At 39.5% G+C, this 18,766-nt stretch overlaps 2 protein-coding genes across 9 annotated transcripts in view; one reads left to right on the top strand and one right to left on the bottom strand.

The window, feature by feature from the left end:
* The first annotated feature begins 3,029 nt into the window (after positions 1-3,029).
* cdc42bpab (CDC42 binding protein kinase alpha (DMPK-like) b) overlaps positions 3,030-18,766 on the top strand; it is a 65,575-nt gene continuing 49,838 nt past the window's right edge. For 2 of the 3 annotated variants that reach the window (XM_079639805.1, XM_079639804.1), the window contains exon 1: positions 3,030-4,656. In XM_079639805.1, the coding sequence (XP_079495931.1) occupies positions 4,479-4,656 (178 nt within the window). In that variant the 5' untranslated portion in view covers positions 3,030-4,478. The remainder of the gene's footprint in view (positions 4,657-18,766) is intronic. The other variant, XM_079639806.1, reaches the window with a different exon arrangement.
* Positions 10,390-15,117, bottom strand: LOC307012770 (zinc finger protein 862-like). 6 transcript variants are annotated; one of them, XM_079639808.1, is made up of 12 exons: positions 14,815-15,117; positions 14,188-14,259; positions 13,763-14,097; positions 13,473-13,643; positions 12,957-13,132; positions 12,694-12,863; positions 12,375-12,613; positions 12,037-12,294; positions 11,719-11,928; positions 11,062-11,298; positions 10,814-10,966; positions 10,390-10,716 (listed from the first exon to the last, which is right to left on the bottom strand). In XM_079639808.1, exons 3-12 carry the CDS (start codon positions 13,763-13,765, stop codon positions 10,543-10,545), a joined length of 1,791 nt encoding a protein of 596 aa, XP_079495934.1. In that variant the 5' UTR covers positions 13,766-14,097; positions 14,188-14,259; positions 14,815-15,117; the 3' UTR covers positions 10,390-10,542. The 6 variants fall into 6 exon arrangements, with proteins under 6 accessions (XP_079495934.1, XP_079495935.1, XP_079495938.1 ...); XM_079639809.1 differs by having other exon boundaries at positions 13,763-14,259; XM_079639812.1 differs by lacking the exon at positions 14,188-14,259 and having other exon boundaries at positions 13,763-13,864.

Genomic DNA, 18,766 nt, shown 5'->3' with positions numbered 1-18,766 from the left:
TGGGCTGAGGGATTAGATGTTTATTCGAAGACCACCATCCTTCAGCTTGATGCGCAGATTAAAATTATTAGGCAAACAGACTGTTTAATCCAGGGCTGCAGTATAGGATGTGGATTGGGAGGCTCTTCACAGGTTGGTGATTATCTGATTCCATTGCCAGATTTGCCATTCCTTGTTTGGTCACACTAACATTAGAAGAGGGGCTAGTGGCACTGAGGGCCCAGTGTCTAAGTATGTGTATTGGCCCCTCTATTTGCTCTAAGATGTCAGACAGACTAAAGGAGCTCACAGGAAGAACAGATGACAAATGACTGGCTGGAGATGGAGGCAAATTAATGCAATACAAATGCAGAATCAGACAAAAGAGCTCACTGTTTGAGCCCAGAGGAGTATTACCATATGCTGAGAGAAATTATTAAGTTGTCATCTGTTAATATTTGTCCCATTCACACACAAAAAACTAGATACATGCATGTTTCTCCAAATAGTTTAGAAACAGGTTGTTTAAACATCTGGTAATAAGTCTAGAATAGGCCTATGATATGTGAATAATTAAATATAGGCTGTATATTTAAAAATGCCTACGTTCAAATTAAATCATTATTCTTAAAAGTCACGTTAGTTAGATGTGAAATTAATTGGCAAAAATCCTCAGTCTAGGGGTCTGCTTGATTCATTTTGTAATACACATGGTGCATGAGTAAACTGAAGTCCAGGATCCTTGCGTGATTACTGTCAGTCTTCTGTCCTTCCTTGTCGATTATTTTGAGGCCCTTTTGTCAATAGAAGTACCATCTAATTCTCACAGGTAGTATATCCTTAATCAAAGGATGGAGGTACACGCCAATCAACAAAACATGTGCTAATTAACACCTCTCTACTACATACGAAAGACAGGACTATTCAAACGGATCCCGCCTCGGTTTGATAAAACAACAAACATTCTATAGCGACGTCATAAAGGTAACGACGTTAAAAATGCAGTGTTCTTTTCGTCAGTGATTATCGATATCGTAACAATGCATATCCTATGCAGGATATATCGTTTTTTAATTTTTATTTAAACGTGCATTTTTTTTAATGTTTATTGTTTAAAAAAAATCTCATGGTCAAAATAAATTAATAATTGAATGTTAACTTCCTGTTCTACATTCCCTACATCCTGCCGCAGTTTGGTTCTAACATCAAATGTTTTGACATGAAAGACACTATTAGCACCTTATTAGGTTTGGTGTGGCAATTGTCAGATTCAGATTTATTGAAGAATGTTTATGAAATACGCCACCTTGAGAAGAGAAAGATGTCACGTTCTCAAACGTCAAACGCTTACACGTGAACAGCTGTGCTTTGACATTTTCGTTTGATGTGACAAATATGTTTTTGCTACTCTATCGAACTAAACAGTTTGTTTGTTCAAGACATAGGCCTTATATTTAAAAAGTGACATATAGCCTATATTATATGAAAATACGAATATCCTATTAGGCTAGGCTCATCTTTAATATTTATTTGTAGACATAGCCCCTCAGTTTGTAGCCAGTTTTGAAAAAATCTTAACGTAGCATAACATACAACCATATCTGCTACTCAAGAAACGTTAAATAAATACACGGGAAAATAAATATCAGAGACGCTCTTGTTAAAATTTCTCATTGCAATTGCAATGTAAAATATTGGACACAAGAGGGCGAACGTGCTCATTTCTCTTTAAAAAAAACGTTTCTGTACAGAAGACCTTTCCCAAATAAAAGAAAACGTGTTTCTTTGGGTTACATGTCCATCAACATTCACTAGAAATTAGGCCTACTGTATGAATGAGACACCAATCACCACTAGTTACCATGCGTAAATTGCTTTTTAAAAGTATAGCATTTATTTGTTTTATGGTGTGTAGTGTGTTTTATTTTATTTTGTGAATGCCAAAAATATAATTCCTGGGGCATAGGTATCATTTCAAGAACTCTCAAGGGGCGCATAAACCCTAGGCTACATCCGAAATCACATACTAACCTATAGTAGGCAAAATCAGTATGTGACAAAAGGCCAATGTACAAATTCACAGCACTCATAAGAGTTGACAAGTACCCGGATATCCTACTTCTTCTATCGAGATTCTGAAGTGTGCATACGATGGACACTTTACTATCCCATGAGGCCACGGGAGAGGATTTATGAATGGCAGTGAAGCAACGTGACTGACGCTGGTAGATCACGTGATGATGACAACTTGGTGCATGTAGTATGTCCAGATTACATTCATACAGCACACATTCATACTATATAGAAGTGAGTGACGTAATTATTTATTCAAAATGAGTTCAAGAGAATCGGAATCTACATAATTGCACATTGCATTATGGGTAGTGGTCGCCATATTTTAGTTCATGCTCATGAGTGTGACAAAAATGATGACAAATACAAATCTAAAAAACAAACTGTATTTATGTTAATACATTTTTTTAAGAACTGCTTGCACGCTTAGAATAAACCAAGTCATATTTGAGTCTCTTACCTACATTTGAGCGCTCAGCCAAAACACTGGACATATTCATTGCATACCATACACTCATAGAAATAAAAATACCGCCATCTATCAGACCACACAAAAGACCAAATTGATTTCTTGAGTCTTTTGCAGTTTATTGCTTTAATAACTAAATTGTGGCACTGATATTTAGATAAAATAATAAACACAACATAGCTTAATCTCAAACAGTGGATCATTTATTTAATCAACATATAGCATCTTATCGCCCTAATTTCTTAAAGCACTCAGGGGGATAATGAAATGCAGATCTAAAATTATTTGTATTGTGAAAGTGTATAACAAATAAGTTTTAAAGTGATAGTTTACCCCAAAATTAAAATGTTGTCATTACTTATTCACCCTCAATGAATTTCTTTCTTCTTATGAACACAAAACAAGATATTTTAAAGAATGTTGGTAATAAAAAACTGTTGACGGTAGGCTACCCATTTGACTTCCATAGGAGAAAAAAATACCATGGAAGTCAATGGGTGCCATCAACTGTCTGGTTACCAACATTCTTTAAAATATATTCTTTTGTGTTCAACAGAAGAAAGAAACTCATGCAGGTTTGTAACAACATGAGGGTGAGTACATAATAATAAAATTGTATTTTTTGGGTCAACTATCCCTTTAAAATGGATCAAGTACAAGTTTCCTTACCTAATTAAGACCCACAAGAGACTCAAAACAATATATTTAAAAGTATGTATTCTTACATAATACATGAGTAAAAAGCATTTAAAACGAATGAGTGACCAAAAAAAGTTAGCATAGTTTTAGTCAAAGACAACTTCTATAATTAGAAGTCGCGTTGGCCTGCAGAGGTAACCATAGCAACAGTACGTTGTTCGAGCTCTTTCCGTCACCTTCAGACGCAAGTCAACAAAAAAGTCCTGCCGTTATCACTTTCTTATTTATGTACCACAAGGAAATAACAAAACTCGTGTGTTTTGAAAGTGTTTAAATAATTAGCGTCCTGCGCTAAAAAGATAATTTGGGTTAAGCGAAACGAACCTCAACGGCAAATTAACGTTACTGACAGAAATTCCTTCAAAAGGTCGAGCCCTCTGAAGGTCAGTGAATAATTGGCGGATAATTCGTACACTGCTCTACTATTTCCCACCAGAATATCCCTCCATTCCCCGCAGCAGATGCCGTGACGGTCGCCATGATGATGTCGGGTTTTGCCTGCAGCAGCAGCAGCGAGCTGTGAGAGAGAGAGAGAGAGAGAGAGAGAGAGAGAGAGAGAGAGAGAGAGAGAGAGAGAGAGAGACCGGGAGCAGAGCAGGGAAGGCAGGCAGGCAGCAGAGCAGAGTCCTCCAACGATATGTACGAGGACGCATATTTTCAGCCCCTCGCCGCAACGCTTCCCTAGACAAGTGCATAATATCGCGTAACAGTTGTCGAGCCCACGGCTTGCTCTCTCCGCAAGCGTTTTGTATATACAAAGAGAGGAATTTAAAGGAAAAACAGCTTGCTAAGGCTTTCGCAGTCCTGCCAGAGGAGGGGCATATGAGGCTTTGTAGCAATGCAGATCCCGTGCTGCTGATGCGCTTTTGTTGCTGCATTATGGATAACCACAGATATCACCATATCTCAGGGGATTGCTTAAAACTTCTTTGGTGACTTCTTTTGTGAAAAGTGTCCTTCAAAGGAGAAGCTGAAATCTGGAATCCATAAGCCTAGGTTATATACGTCAAATCCACCGGCCAGGGTAGGGTCGATGGCTGCAAGTTCTCTGCATCTAAGGACTGCGAATTCATGATGTTGTGGACTGACATGGACGCATCGGTAAGAGAGGGACCATGATTGATCCCCTTAAGCTTGACTATATATTTTTGAGCCTTTAAGTTTTTCGATCACTCAAGTGTGCCACTGACCGGTCCCATTTGCTACCGTGAGGAGCAAATCCTGACCATACTGTGAGACATCAGCACCACTTGAAACCATGTCTGGAGAGGTGCGTTTGAAGAAGCTGGAGAAACTGTTTCTAGATGGCCCGTCTCAATCCAGCGGCCAGTGCTTTAGCGTGGAGACCTTGTTGGATGTTCTTGTCTGCCTTTATGATGAGTGCAATAATTCTCCCCTCAGAAGAGAGAAAAACGTCCTGGAGTTCCTAGACTGGGGTAAGACACATTTCATGCACTGCACGCCTTGTCTTTCACGCGTCCCACACGTCACTTGTTTGGCGATTTCACTGTGACATGCGGGAGCCAAACAAACTATTGTTATATTGTCTGACGTTAGCCAGCTGCTTATCAGACAAAGTTGCTGTAGGGAAAACACATTGAGTTGTTTTCGAGGGGGGGACAGAAATGAAGATGACATCATCGCTAGACTGGTTTGTGCATGAATGTGGAATGTGAAGCTCACCTTAATGAGTCCCTACTTACTGTTGAAACAAGGTGGATACAGTGCAGTGGGCTTTCATTTTGACATGGGCCACAGATAAACAAACTCGTTTATTCATGGCCTCTGTGCACACATGTTCACCAGCAGAATAGTATGTATATTCTTTCTCGATGGCCTAACACTTAGCTTAGCTACATATACTTATCAAGAAGTAGCTAAAGGTGCACTTAGTATTGGTTTGCTAAATTGTAAAGTTTTACAAATCTATCTATCTATCTATCTATCTATCTATCTATCTATCTATCTATCTATCTATCTGTCTGTCTGTCTGTCTGTCTGTCTGTCTGTCTGTCTGTCTGTCTGTCTATCTGTCTGTCTGTCTGTCTGTCTGTCTGTCTGTCTGTCTGTCTGTCTGTCACATCCAGGCACTTTACAAATAAAAAAAGTCACACTTTTTATATAACATAACTGTTTAAGTCTCTTTTCCTTTTATGACTTTCACATTTTTAGCTTATACCTTTATTACTTTTAATTAGTTTAATTAGTAACTTTTATTTTATTTTGTTATAAACTTTATAATCCAAGTTTATTTATATAGCACATTTCATACATGGGGTAATTCAAAGTTCTTTAGGCCTATATTAAAATAATAAATAAATAAAATAGTAACCATAAACAATTTTTTTGAATCTATTATTTTCATATATAGCCTAGGCCTAAATAACTTTTAATTACCCCATGTATGAAATGTGCTATATAAATAAATTTTCCTTGCCTAACTCAGCCCAAGTCAAAATTTAGATTGATGGTATGGATAAGCATGCAGTTAGTAAACACACGCCATGCATCCAGGCTTACACGTGTGTATCACATCCAAAATCTATTGAAATGAATAAGATGCTATATGTAAACAAAATCCTACTGAGTGCATTTTCAAGGCAAATTGGCCAAGTTGTTTTATGGGGGCAGAGTTCATCCTGCATCTGTAAATGATCTAATTGCTAGTTTAAAATGGAGCAGAATGAACAGCCTTCTATCAAAGTTTGGCTTAACTAGCTGTCATGTTATGTAACTGCAGCAAACAGCATGGGTTTGGATTCATTGACCATCGTCTGAATGCATTGCCAATTCACAGCACAGTCCTTGCTTAGTTTGTTGTATTGTTTACAATCCTCTGGTCCTTTTATTTGAATGAAAATGCAAATCAAACTAGCCTTCGAGCAACTTAGTTAGGAGGCCCGCATACTTTTACAGTGCTGGTCAGTGTTGTTGCACACAAGCCGTTTTTGAGATCATTGTGATTTGAGCATTGTGCATGTGTGCTTGTGTGAAAAAGTGTGTAAGTGTACCTTTCCTGTGGGAAGTCTCAGTAGGGCAACGTCAGGAAACTCCACTGAGCCACTGGACACATGATGTCATACGGGGAAACGGCTGTGCATTGTGTTTGTCCCCTTTGTGGACTTGACTATTTAAAGACCGACTGGATGGGTCACTCAGTCATGAGCTCATTAGCACACACTCACTCTTTCATTCACATTTCAATGTGACAGTCATTGGAACGGAGACCAAAGTCGCAGTTTATTGTCACCAAGGTCAAAGTTAGCTTCACAAGGGACTTTGTGTCTTGCTTTTTTGTGACACACTAACACATTTTACGGTGTTCATGTTTCAAAAAAGAGGCTGGAAGTCCAGCGTAACTTTGTAACCGAAAGGGAATGAGAGGATACATTTGGCTGGTTGCTCTGGATTTCCTCAGCGTCTGAGGTCAGTTCATAAACAGAATAACTGAGGATGCATCAACCACTGATGGTTTAGGTAAGGTCAGTGATGAGTATTCCACATTCAGCGTTGATGGTTTGTAATTGGAGCCTTGAGGCCGTCACAATGTACTGCAACATAATGAGAATCACATGTATGTTGGGACAAGGCCGCTGAGCTGCAATTATATGCAAAACCCCCTGGAATGTCCCAGTCCTCCAGAGAAATGTATGCATAACCCTACGAGACACAGAATGAATGATTCATTCGCATTTCCTTCCCTTCCCTTCCATTGCCAACCAAGTCTAGACCAGTGACCTAGAGCCATATTGTATTGTTCTGATTATGTTTTCATTGTGAAAGAGTGAATTCATGCAGACTCCTTGGGCTTTTCACCGAAATTAATCTAGGGCCAATTGGCAAAGATGCTTACATACTTCTGCTTTTCATTCGTTTTCTCTTTACTGGCCATAGAAGATTGGAGGCAGCTTGGGGAATGGTTTGACAGGGTTTCCCAAATGATATATTCATCAACCAGTGCATTATGTTTAATAGGTATTCCCTCTCAGGTATTCCCACTGTCAGTACAAAATCAAATTGGATCAATGTCCATATGAAATCCTTTGACCAGTAAAAGTAATGTTCAGGCTTTTTTCACTTACATAAAAGCACTTATCATTGATTGGACATGGTGCTTTGGTAATATTGTGGTATTATTGGAATTTTCTTGGTGTATAGTGTGAAATACCATGGTATGCAAATAAGGTTAGTAATTTAGTTATTTTATTAAATTGAAAAGTGAGGTCACTCATTATACATGTGACAATATTTCACAGTCTATTGCGTATCCTGCTAAAATGCAAGGTATGCCAGAAATCGAGCTGCTCCACACTGAGGTGTAAGATCAATGCCAAACTCCCAAAATAACGCCTCAGCAATGCAGAGATCGGGATGCATTGTTCCTCCCTGTCACATGATGTTTCTCCTGCGGAGGGCTTGGCTCGGATCGCTCGGCTGTAATAGTATGGTTTAAAGCCAAAGAATTCACCTCTTCTCCCTCATTTGTCTCCATTCCCACTCTGGTCCCTCATTCCAGCACACCCTCCAGCGCAGTCAAACAGGAACATCTTATTTAGTGCTAACATTATACACTTAGACACCCGCCCATGCCTGAAGCTGTAGTATGCACACACATATGTGGGAAGAGAGAATGTTTTTGTCATTGTTGTAATGCATTCTAGACACGTTTAGGGTGTGTTTCGCTAATAGAGATATGTTATTTGAGATAACACTCAGAAGTAGCCAGATAGCCAATGCTGCAGTGCATTGGTGCTCTGAGACCCTCCTTGTACACTGTAGATGAAGAAGTGCTGCATTCCGCTCAGACTAAGGCCAGATTTGCATGGAAGTGCTGACTCAGAGTTCTAGCTCTTTGCCGCTCTGATGTGCAGTGTGATGAGGCTCATACGGCAGCGGTTTGATGCCTACTCTCTGTCGCCATTCTCTCGATCTATCTTCCTCTCAATGCATCCAATTTCTTCATTGGTGAGCATTTAAATCAGTCTGCCAGTTCGCTAGCTTTAGCAGAGGAAAATAACAGTCTCATTTGCCATTTGAGATCTAAGTAAACCATTGGTGGCAGTTGAGAATGTTGTAAACAAATGCTATGAAATGCTACAGTCTGCAGCTGTGCAAGTGTAATGTTGATAGAATTAAGTTATATTAAATCAGTAACCTTATAGCCTTTTTTCTTTTTGCAAAGTATAAGTCATAAAGGTTTGGAAGAAATTTGGAACCCAATTGACCGTTCGCAAAGACCCGCCCCCCTTAGTTACTGTCGCTATGTCCGCTCTCACGCCACACCATGTTCTCACGCAGTGAAAAATACATCGCAGAGCAGAGAGGAGACTGACAACGTGCTGACAGACAGGACAGACCAGGTTACTTTTCGGTTACTTTTGATATTAAACATTAAACAAAGTCTCACCTTTCAAATTTGGTCTTTTTAAAAAAAAGAAATGTAAATAATAAATACAGTTTTGTGGCTCTTTAATGTGCCTGACAGATCGCTGTAGACTAGAGCCTCAGTTAAAGCTGCTCGTGAACCGATCATCTCTTCCTTCTAGTTCATTTATAGCATTAAATAAACATGAATGAACTTAAGAAGGAATGTTGTTTTAACCGCGGAAAGGCGTCAGTACACACCGTTTCTCAAGTTCAAATCCTCCCATGTTAATCTACTATCTCTCCTGACTGCTTTGTTGGACAAAATGGCAGATGGCGAAGTATGATTGGTCAGATCACCTGTCAATCAATCTCTCTGCGAAGGGTCAATTCTACTATTCGGGGCGGCAGTGGCTCAGTGGTTCATGTAGGTTGTCTACAAACTGGAAGGTTGGTGGTTCAATCCCCGGTTCCACCTGAACAAGTGTCGAGGTGTCCATGAGCAAGACACCTAACCCCAGCTGCTCCCGACGAGCTGGATGGCTGACACCGCCGTCGGTGTATGAATGGGTGAATGTGAGGCAACATGTAAAGCGCTTTTGTGGCCATTGGGTCTGTGAAAGCGCTATATAAATACAGTCCATTTACCATTTATGCTACTGCTTTTGAAATTTGTCCTCATTTACTCACCTTCAACATTGCAAAACAACATTGGACCCCATTGACTTTCATTGAATGAAAAATGAAAAACAAAACAGACATTTTCAAAATATATTTTGTTCCACAGAAGAAAGAAAGTCCCATTTTCTTTTTAGCCAGGGACCTCTAGTTGAGTTGACAACTAGGAATGACCCAGTTATTTCTTCAGCAGAATTACAAAAGTATATATTTTATAGAACGTTTCAATTGTTTTCTCTCAGACAATGAAAGTCAATGGGGTACAAAACAACACTGGATTTCATTGTATAGAAAAAATACATTGAGATACAAAAATATCTTTGATTGTTTTTTTTTATAGAAGAATGTCATAAATGTAAATCATGACAGAATTTTAATTGTATGTGAACTCTTCCTATAAATAGTGGGTAGTTTTATGATTTACAAAACGGTTGGCAACTTTAGTAGCAGTTCAGACCGGCCAGTGTCCTCTGACATTGCTGACCGACTATAATGCTGCATGCACACAGTTATCACTTGGCCTTACTCTGTGCTGCTTCCTGATTTATGTGCCTGAATACTTTGTGTGTGTGTGTATTTTTGGTGTATGCCCTTGAGCTTTGATGCTCTGGAACAGTAGACCATCCTATCAGAATGCTACCACATGCACCACTAGGCTGTGACACAATATGACCCAGAGATTTGACTCCAACATGCAGTGAAGACTAAAAATATGACTTTTGACTAATATGACTAAATTCCAATTGGATGAGTAAAATCCAAAGCTATTGTAAAATTACTTGCACACTGTCTAGCAGTGGTAGCATTTAGTATTACTTTTTATTCTCAAATGAAGAGCAAAGCACATACGTTGAACTTTTTTTTTCTTTTTCTGAAAGTGTTTTCAATGTAGACCCTGAATAGCAAAGTGATTTGCGGGTTCAGCGGTTTTGGTTTGGTTTCTCTTTCAGTAGGCGTGCATTTGTGTTTTGCATCATGGTTTCCAGTCCTCGAGGGTCACGGGAAGCTCTCGCCGGCCGTACAGCACGATGAAGCAGCCTCGAGTGACACAAAATGAGGAAATCCTGTGGTTGGAGTGATTTTTGTCTGTTGGCAGTGTTTCCCACAGAATTAGATTTGATCTGTGGTGGTGTGGGTCATTTTATATTTTAATATATTTAAATGACGACAACAAAAAAGGGTTCAGTATTTCATGTCATTTTTATTGACACGCACATATTTAATTGACAAAACAGAGTCTGATAACTTAACAGATATTGCTACGCTGACTGCTCCACAGACTAGCTACAAATCTTGCACCCTTTGTTTGGACATTTAATTTTTCGCGGCTTTTTGAAAAAATACTCCAATGCCCTATCATAAGGGAAGGCCTCAGGACAGGGTCCATTGATTGAGATCCTCAAACAAGCAGCCAGGTGTTCTCCTTGCAACTGATTTCTGAGGTCTGTTTTCACCTAAGGACAGTGCAAAAAAAATGTATTTACCACAAAATGCACTAAAATAAATAAAATGAATAATTATTTGCTGTGCTTGTCAAATTGAAGTTCTTGCCCTGTTCATTGTTGAAAAATCGCGTTCACAGTTTACACTGGAAACTGGAATTACAAGTGCAATGCCTGCAAGAAGGCTCAGGCAAGGGTAGAGGTTGGCCCACTCATCAATCTCACTCGCCAGCAGTCTTAGGATCTCCTCCTGGTCTTTGTTCTTGAAACAACATTTGGTTTACCATCATGGCATTAGTGTGTTGTGTTGGTGTTGTGAACCATAGTTTAATTTAGTAATCATTTTAATACACCCACCTTGAATGCCCCAGTGAGAACATGATTCTTGAAAGAGAACCACTCCTGCAGTACCTCATTTTCCTGTTCAGGGCAAAATTTCCTGGCAAGAGTCTGCAGCTGAGAGATCTTTATTATATCATCTTCTGGAGTAGCTCTACCAAGCGGTCCCAAAACACTGAAGGCCCCAAGGATGTCCAGATCATGGAACCGCCTGTCCAGGTGTGTTTCCAGGCCAGTGATGTAAGGGTGGATGACCTACAATGAACAGACCACATCTTTTTAGGAAGAGCCTACACCCACCTTAACTACAGTCATTAAAGGATTAGTTCACTTCAAAATGAAAATTTCCTAAACATTCTCACCCCAATGCCATCCAGATATCCATGTCTTTCTTTCCTCAGTGGAAGATAAATTAAGTTTTTTTAAGGAAAGCATTTCTGGATGTTTCTCCACAGAATGGGCTTAAATGGCAACCAAATTGTAGAAGTCCAAATCAATGCAGTTTCAAAGGGTCATCCAGAAATGTTTTCTCTTCCACTCATATCTGGGTGGCATTGGGGTGAGTAAATGTTTAGGATTTTTTTTATTTTGAGGTGAACTAATCCTTTAAGGGCCAGGCCATAGAGGACCATTTAGAAGAGGAAAAGGAAAATTCATTAGTTTTAAGGCATTTACCTCTCGCTGGAATCTGGCCCACAGCTCCTCCCTCGACACTTCGTGGACATCTCGCCCTCTCCTTTTCCTCTCCTCCTCATGCTGTATATTGAAGGCTCCAAGTCCTTGTGGATCATCGAGGTCCTGATGAAGGCGAGACAGGAATGATCCAGGCAGTGGAGTCAGTCCAGCCTCTTTGATGCTCCTGAGAGTCTGAATTGTGACAGGAACCTACATTTTAAAAAAGAAAAAGAAAAAAAAGAGTAGCTGCTGTTTAGTAGACCTGCAAACAACCCTCATTTCAATATATCAAATTAAACTGATTTACAAAAAACATACCTGCTCCTTGATATGTAGAAAGCAGACATGTGCTTTTTGAAAGACTTTGGACAGGCATGCGAGGTGTGGTAAAACATCAGCTTGGAGGTAAACTGCTGCCACAAACCTGTATGTAGCACAGAATGTGTAAAGGCCCTTTGCCCCTGGACATCTTCTCACCTCTGCCTCCTCTGCTAATGCTCCAAGGACTGCGCTCAGGTTCCTCTGTAGGGTCTCGATGGCTTTGTGCTGAGAGAGCCAGCGTGTGTCCTTCACTTCCTGGAAACGTTGCAATTAAAGACTGATTATTGGTTATTAATTGACAGAAGATAACTACAATGGTATCAAATTACTATTACCTTTATTTTCAAATCACTGACACCCAGGGTGGCGGATGCTGCTTTGAGTGTTGCAGTACGATTTGCACTGTTTCTAAAATATAAATGAAGTTCTTGGAGGTGGTCCCTGAAAGTGGCCATATACCTTACATCATTTGATGAGTCCTTGCAGGCAAGGGCCAATCTGTGGGCAGCACAAGCTACAGACACAATCTTCGGAAAACTGTCTTTAAGTTGCTTTGCAACTCCATTCACACGACCTGAATATAAAGAAAATAATTTAGTGAAAATCATGGGATACAAAAAATAAAACAATCTCACATGAGCATCAAATAATTACCTGTCATAACGGCTGCCCCGTCAGTCCCGAGTCCATATAGTTTTTCTGTTGGGAGGCCTTTCTTCAAGATAACATTCTTGACAGCTGCGACAATAGTGTCTGCTTTGCCATCAGCAATAGAGACCAAATCCAGGAAGTGATTAAACACAAGTCCCTCTTTATCTATGTATCTGAGAGAAAGCATAGGCAAGTAGAATTCACAGTTCATTAACAGCACCCAGAATTTATGGAATTTACATAAAACAAAATAAATGTTCCCATACCGGACATGCAAGTCAAGTTGCCTGCCGACTGACACATCTGTAGTCTCATCAACTTCCAGGCTAATTCCCTGTGATGATTTAATCTTGGTGAGAATTGGCTCCTCTATGACCTCTGCTAAGACCTCAAGCATGTCGTCAATAATACGATGAGACCTATAGTTATTCCTCCTGTCAATCTTGACATTGGGAAAAGGGAAAAAAGGACTGTAATTTTTATTTATTAATGTAAAGATTAAATGTAATCTTAAGTAATGCCTATGTGACCTTTACCTTTAATTTCCTGAAGTAGTCGCACCCTAGAAGCTCAGCAAGGCTCAAAAGTTTTGGATAGTTGGTGTGGTGGGCTAGTTCATTTTTTACGAGCCAGTAAAGGCACTTGAACCCACCAATGACTGCCTCATGCTCCAAAACAATAGTGGGCTCAAACGAGTTTATGACTGAGATGCCTGTGACAAAATTATTATAAAACTATTTGAAAAATAAAAGTTTATACTTGTTTTTGAAATTGGAACCTACCAGAGGCAAGAGATGCCTGGCATCTGATACTGTCCTGGTGGTGCTCCATAGTGATGTGACGTTCCAAGTAGTCTTTTCTGTATACAATGGCTCCAACTTCAACAAAAGCCCTATTTGCGCGGCCTGTCTTAGGCGCAGGCTTGTGTTGTCTGCATAGTCGACAAAACATTCCTAAAAAAAAAAAAAACCACAGCAGTCAAATAATTAAAAATTAATAAAATAATGAAATAAAAATATTATTTTTTATTATTGTTTCATGATTACACAAATTATGCAGATACTACATTTACCATGCTTTGTGAGGTACAGCCAACTCTTAAATTGAGGCATCTTTAGCCACTCTGGATTAAATCCAGTGCCTCTGTGCTTGCTGCTTGTGCTTGTTGTCCTGTCTACAAGTCACAGACAAATAGAAATGGGACTGCTTTTCCTGAAACATCTGCTTTTCTGACCTGCTCTGCTTCTACACCTCCCTGTGTTTGCTGTTAACCTCACCTGTTGCTTCAGCCCTACCTGGCTCACCCACAGCAGCAGCATGTTGGCTGCAGTCCTCCTCTCCTACATCTCTCTCTACAGCTAATGTTCCCTGCACCTCTCTTGCTGCTTCATCAGCGCTGAATGAAGCCTGGAAATATTCAAAATAAATTAACCGAATAGCTTATCACAAAGGTCGGAATAATGATCTTCCACATGTGTTTCTCTGCTTTGCTATTACCTCTGGTCCAGACTGTATTTGCTCCTCTGGACGAGCCTTTTTAAATCGTTTAAAATATTTTTCAATATTCATCTGTATTGAGGGAGCAAACAGTCGGCGTTAATTATGATTAAATACTTAAACATTAACGTTATGTAGTAAGGGCAGTCGATATTAACAGCTTACAGCGTGTTAACATTATGTATAGCAGCTAACTTACATGCTGTAACTGTTATTCTCATGTAAACATAGCTAATTATTAGCTTGGCTCCTTAATGCTTGCTAATGCAGAAATGAGCGAGAAAATAACGTTAACGTTACCTCATATGTGCCGCTCACAGTATAAGGGTCTTTCCTTGTCATTAATTAACACACTTAGGCCTAACTTACGTCTCTTTACATTAATATTAATAATAATAATGTCTAGTGCGGTGGCTGTGATATATATATATATTTATATAAACCTACCAGCGTCCGTTGCCATGATTTTTGGAACGACTGATCGCGAGATGGAAAAAAATACGTTTTAGTCGCATAACATGGGCCTAACATCAAAATGTTGCGAGAATCTCATTCTGTAATGGAAACGCGACAACTACATAGACTGACTTCTCAGAGTTATGTTGTGCAAAAGTGTTTATTACTAACCATTCAACTCCGGATTGATTCTGGAATCTTCGAGCACCGGAAACAATCCGTCCTCCAACGCATGCTTCTTCTTCTTTGGACGCTCGTGCTTTGATTCAGATCGTGCTCGAAGAGGAGGAGCTATTCGCTGCTCCTCCTCCGTTTGTCAGTTTGTGAGAGAGGGAGAGAAGGGAGCAAGCTGCGCGCAGATCTACAATAAAATACAACTTTACCCAAATTAAATAGTAAAAAAACTGAAAATCAATCCGTGGCGGCCGCGTCGATACTGTGGCGGGCCGCCACAAATTAATGAACATATGGGAAACCCTGGTTGGTTATCTTGGCTGACCCCGTAAACACTAGGCATGTTTTGCGTGCTGCTGTACTTGTTAGCCTCGCACATAACGTGCATGTCACATTTCAGTTCGAATCTACCTCATGAGATTTCCAAATGACAAAAATACCCTCACACTTCAGTAACTATCACGCATGACTTATGCTTGATCAAGATTTTACGAGCTTTCCAAATTGTAAATGCCTCGTATTTTGAGATAATTACTCTTGCATGCAAAAAATGCTGCACCCCTGAGATGAATAGTTAGGCTGAATTGCTGTAATAGCCGGCTAGCTGTAAAACAGTGTACACTGTTTAGTTAGGTTTGTAAAATGGAAAATACAGGCAATTAAACAGATATTTTTATAGATTGAAATCAGCCTCAGACAGGTGATAAACATCATGGAAGGTTATCTGATATCATACCACATTATGTTGATTGGTCTTGTTACCAATCTGACCTTTCAAGATTTCTTGTCTCCACTGTCTAAGTTAATTTGCTTAGCAGCTCCATTCTAAAAACTAGTCAGCTGCATCATATCATGATCTGAGCATGCTTTTTGTTTGAAAAGGTACATAATTATTTTCCTCGGTGCATCCCAGTTCTTTTTGGCGAGCGTCTCAATAGCCCCTTTCACACAGAGATTCCGGAAAATACACGGATAAAGTGACCCGGGATTTGACCCGGGTTCGTTTGAAAATGGTTCAATCACACTGCCAGTGATTTGCCGGAATCAGAGAGCGCGTTCACACACAACCCGGGTATGTCCCGGATAGACGCGTGACGTTATGATGTGACGTATAAGGTACGCACGCTCGATCATTTTTTTCGGATTCGGTCGTACACTAACGCATCACGTACCGTTCCACAAAGCTGGCGAACGATCTCAGCTTCGGCGCGGATTGCAAGGAGCTCTCGGGTCTCTGCTTCAGTCCAGTTTGCAGACATCTTTTCGTTCTTTCTTGTATCGATGACGAACACAAACTTTCTTCTAACAGAGTAACAGAGTCGCACGATAACTGTCATTGCGAAGGCTCGTGCATCATCACTACGACACACCCCTTACGGCATTTGTCCTGGCTTTTGTTCACACAGCGCGCGTTCCGGGTCTGAACACGGCAATGTTACTAGGTCCCCAACCCGGCATCGATCCCGGCATTAAACCCGGGTCGTGTTTGCGTTCACACAGAAGGCGTTCCGGCAATTTGCCGGCAATTTGCCGGGTTCAAAGTGCTGTGTGAATGGGGCTTATCAGACTGTTGCTTCAGCAGAGGAAAATGATGGACACTTCATTTGCCATATGAGATCTAAGTAAACCAACCATTGGTGGCTGGTGACAATTGATCAGGTTTTAAACTAAGGGTATGTTCACACTTGTAGTTCAGTTCTCTTGGTTCTTTTGGTCTGGACCAAAAAAAGAAGAAGAAAGAAATAGGCTAATACATTTAGTCCTGGATTGCTTAGCATTCACAGTCATTGTTTAACACGAAAGATACCAAAAAAACAAACAACAACAGCTTTTATGACGTATAATTTGCGGCTGAGCTTGTCAAACATCCAAAACAATGCTCTCTAAATATGTGTACATATGATAGTATTTTGACTAGCTGAGAACTTGTGAAGAAGAGCCTAAAGAAGTCTCTTCACGCCACGGCATGGTAAATGTCTGAGGTAAAATAATCGAATTGTTTCTTCTCCGCTTTTCAAACCAAACGTTTTTGGCAGTAGACTAAATTTAAAGGCACTGCACTGTTGATAGCTGTCACATGTCAAATATGTCAAGGTCATAGAAGAGTCCTCTCATTATGAGTGCTGTCAGCATGTGCCTGACCTGCTGCAGGGGTGCGAGGAGGAGATGCTCCATGGATAGGGGGATGGGTTTTTAAAAAAAAGAGATGGGGGTTTTCACATACATGACTCCCATATATAATTCATGTTGTTGTAGGAAGCAGGTACCAGTTTGAATTTAATTTCAGTAAAGCTTTTGGTTTGGTAATTCACAAAGAATCCAAACAAAGTGCGTTCTCGGAAGGCTTTGCGGTTGAGACAGTATTTTGCATGTCGGCTGTTCAGTAAAGCTGAAAGAACACGCCGCCCCCCCACCTGTCTGTCATCAGTCGACGTGTTTTGCAACATCTTTCTTTGAGAGCCGATCCACTTTTTGAACTCTTGTGTGCATTTCTTCTAGTCTTGTCGAAACATGTTTCGTTAAATGCATATTTTTGGGATACTTAAGGTTTCAAGTCCTAGCACTGACACCTTTCCTCTGTAAGTTATAATTAGTAGTCGTTTCCAACCTAGGGATTGGCTGTGGCCCAGAAAGTGTCTACACTGGAGGACTGCAGAGGTGTGTGTGTGTGTGTGTGTGTAGCCTTTTTGTCCCTTTTATTTATTTTTGCTGCTGAAAATGGGGGTTTGTGCCACTTTAAACCATGACTGCTTTCTGTCATTGTATAGTGTTCACATCACATGATTTAGACTTCAGACAGAGTTAAAAAATTTGGTTTTCAACATGCACTTACGTTTAACTGGACTTATGTTTATGACTTCATTCTTAAGGCCCTTTCAAGAACAATAACTATATAGATATCCAACGATAACTATCTTTGCATTCACACCAAGAACGATAACCATAACGATAACTATTTTAGCGCCAACACCAACAAACGATAACGCTCTAAGCACGCACTGGAGGTTTGTCATCTGCCGCTTTAAATGCTTGAGCTCTTTAAAGCGGAATGGATTCTGATTGGCTGTCAATGTTTTTATTGTTCATCAGCTGGAAATAATAGTTCTGAATGTTTATGATATGCAGTTTAGCCAGACTTTTGACTAAATGCCTAAACACTTATAACCTTCACCTAATTCTGTCCTTGAGCTGCCTGCTTAACTAGAAAAAGACAATCTAATTAATTTGACATGTAAAGAAACCAGCCACAGGTTGTTTTGTTTTTGTTTTTAGTTTACCAGGAAGTAATTATACAGCAATACGCTTGTGTGAAATAACAATAATGATTTGGCACTTTCTGCAAGTGGTTGTACAGAAAACACTGGGAAAATGGTGGACAGTGTGTGTAAACTCTGATCAGATATCTTTTTATCTTGCCAATAAGTGCCTCAAAAAAGTTGTAAACATATTTATAAATATAATAAGCTAGAATGAAATAAACGAACCCTTTTTATTTTCTAAATTTCTTTCGTTGATCTTATACAATTCACCCATGCATGTTTAATTTGTTAAATTTAAACATGCTAACTTTTAATGGGATAGTTTACCCAAAAATTTTGTCATTAATTACTCTCCCTCTTATCGTTCCAAACCTGTAAGACATTATTTTTTTAAATTATTTTTTTTATATTTATTTCACGGAACACAAAAAAAGACATTTTGAAGAATAAACAATACAATGACTGCATACAATGAATGAGAAATATAACTTTTAAGGATTAAAAAGGATCCAAAATCACCATAAAAGTATCATAAAAGTTGTCAGTACAAGCTTACAAGAATGTATTCTAAGTTTTATTCATTTATACGGTAGCTTTGTGTGAGGAACATATTCTTAGTTAAACGCAAAGGCTACATTCTCAATTTTTTTACTTTTATAATTTAAGGAAGACATATTGTCATACAGGTT

This window comes from Phoxinus phoxinus (genome assembly GCF_949152265.1).
Source record: "Phoxinus phoxinus genome assembly, chromosome: 16".
Lineage (NCBI taxonomy): Eukaryota > Metazoa > Chordata > Actinopteri > Cypriniformes > Leuciscidae > Phoxinus > Phoxinus phoxinus.
This window is presented reverse-complemented; position numbering and strand designations above follow the sequence as displayed.

Coding starts and splice junctions, on each gene's coding strand:
- LOC307012770 (XM_079639809.1), bottom strand. Junction 12,864..12,956: donor CAACTTGACTTGCATGTCCG/GTATGGGAACAT, acceptor GCTTTCTCTCAG/ATACATAGATAAAGAGGGAC. Junction 11,299..11,718: donor GGGCCAGATTCCAGCGAGAG/GTAAATGCCTTA, acceptor TGTTCATTGTAG/GTCATCCACCCTTACATCAC.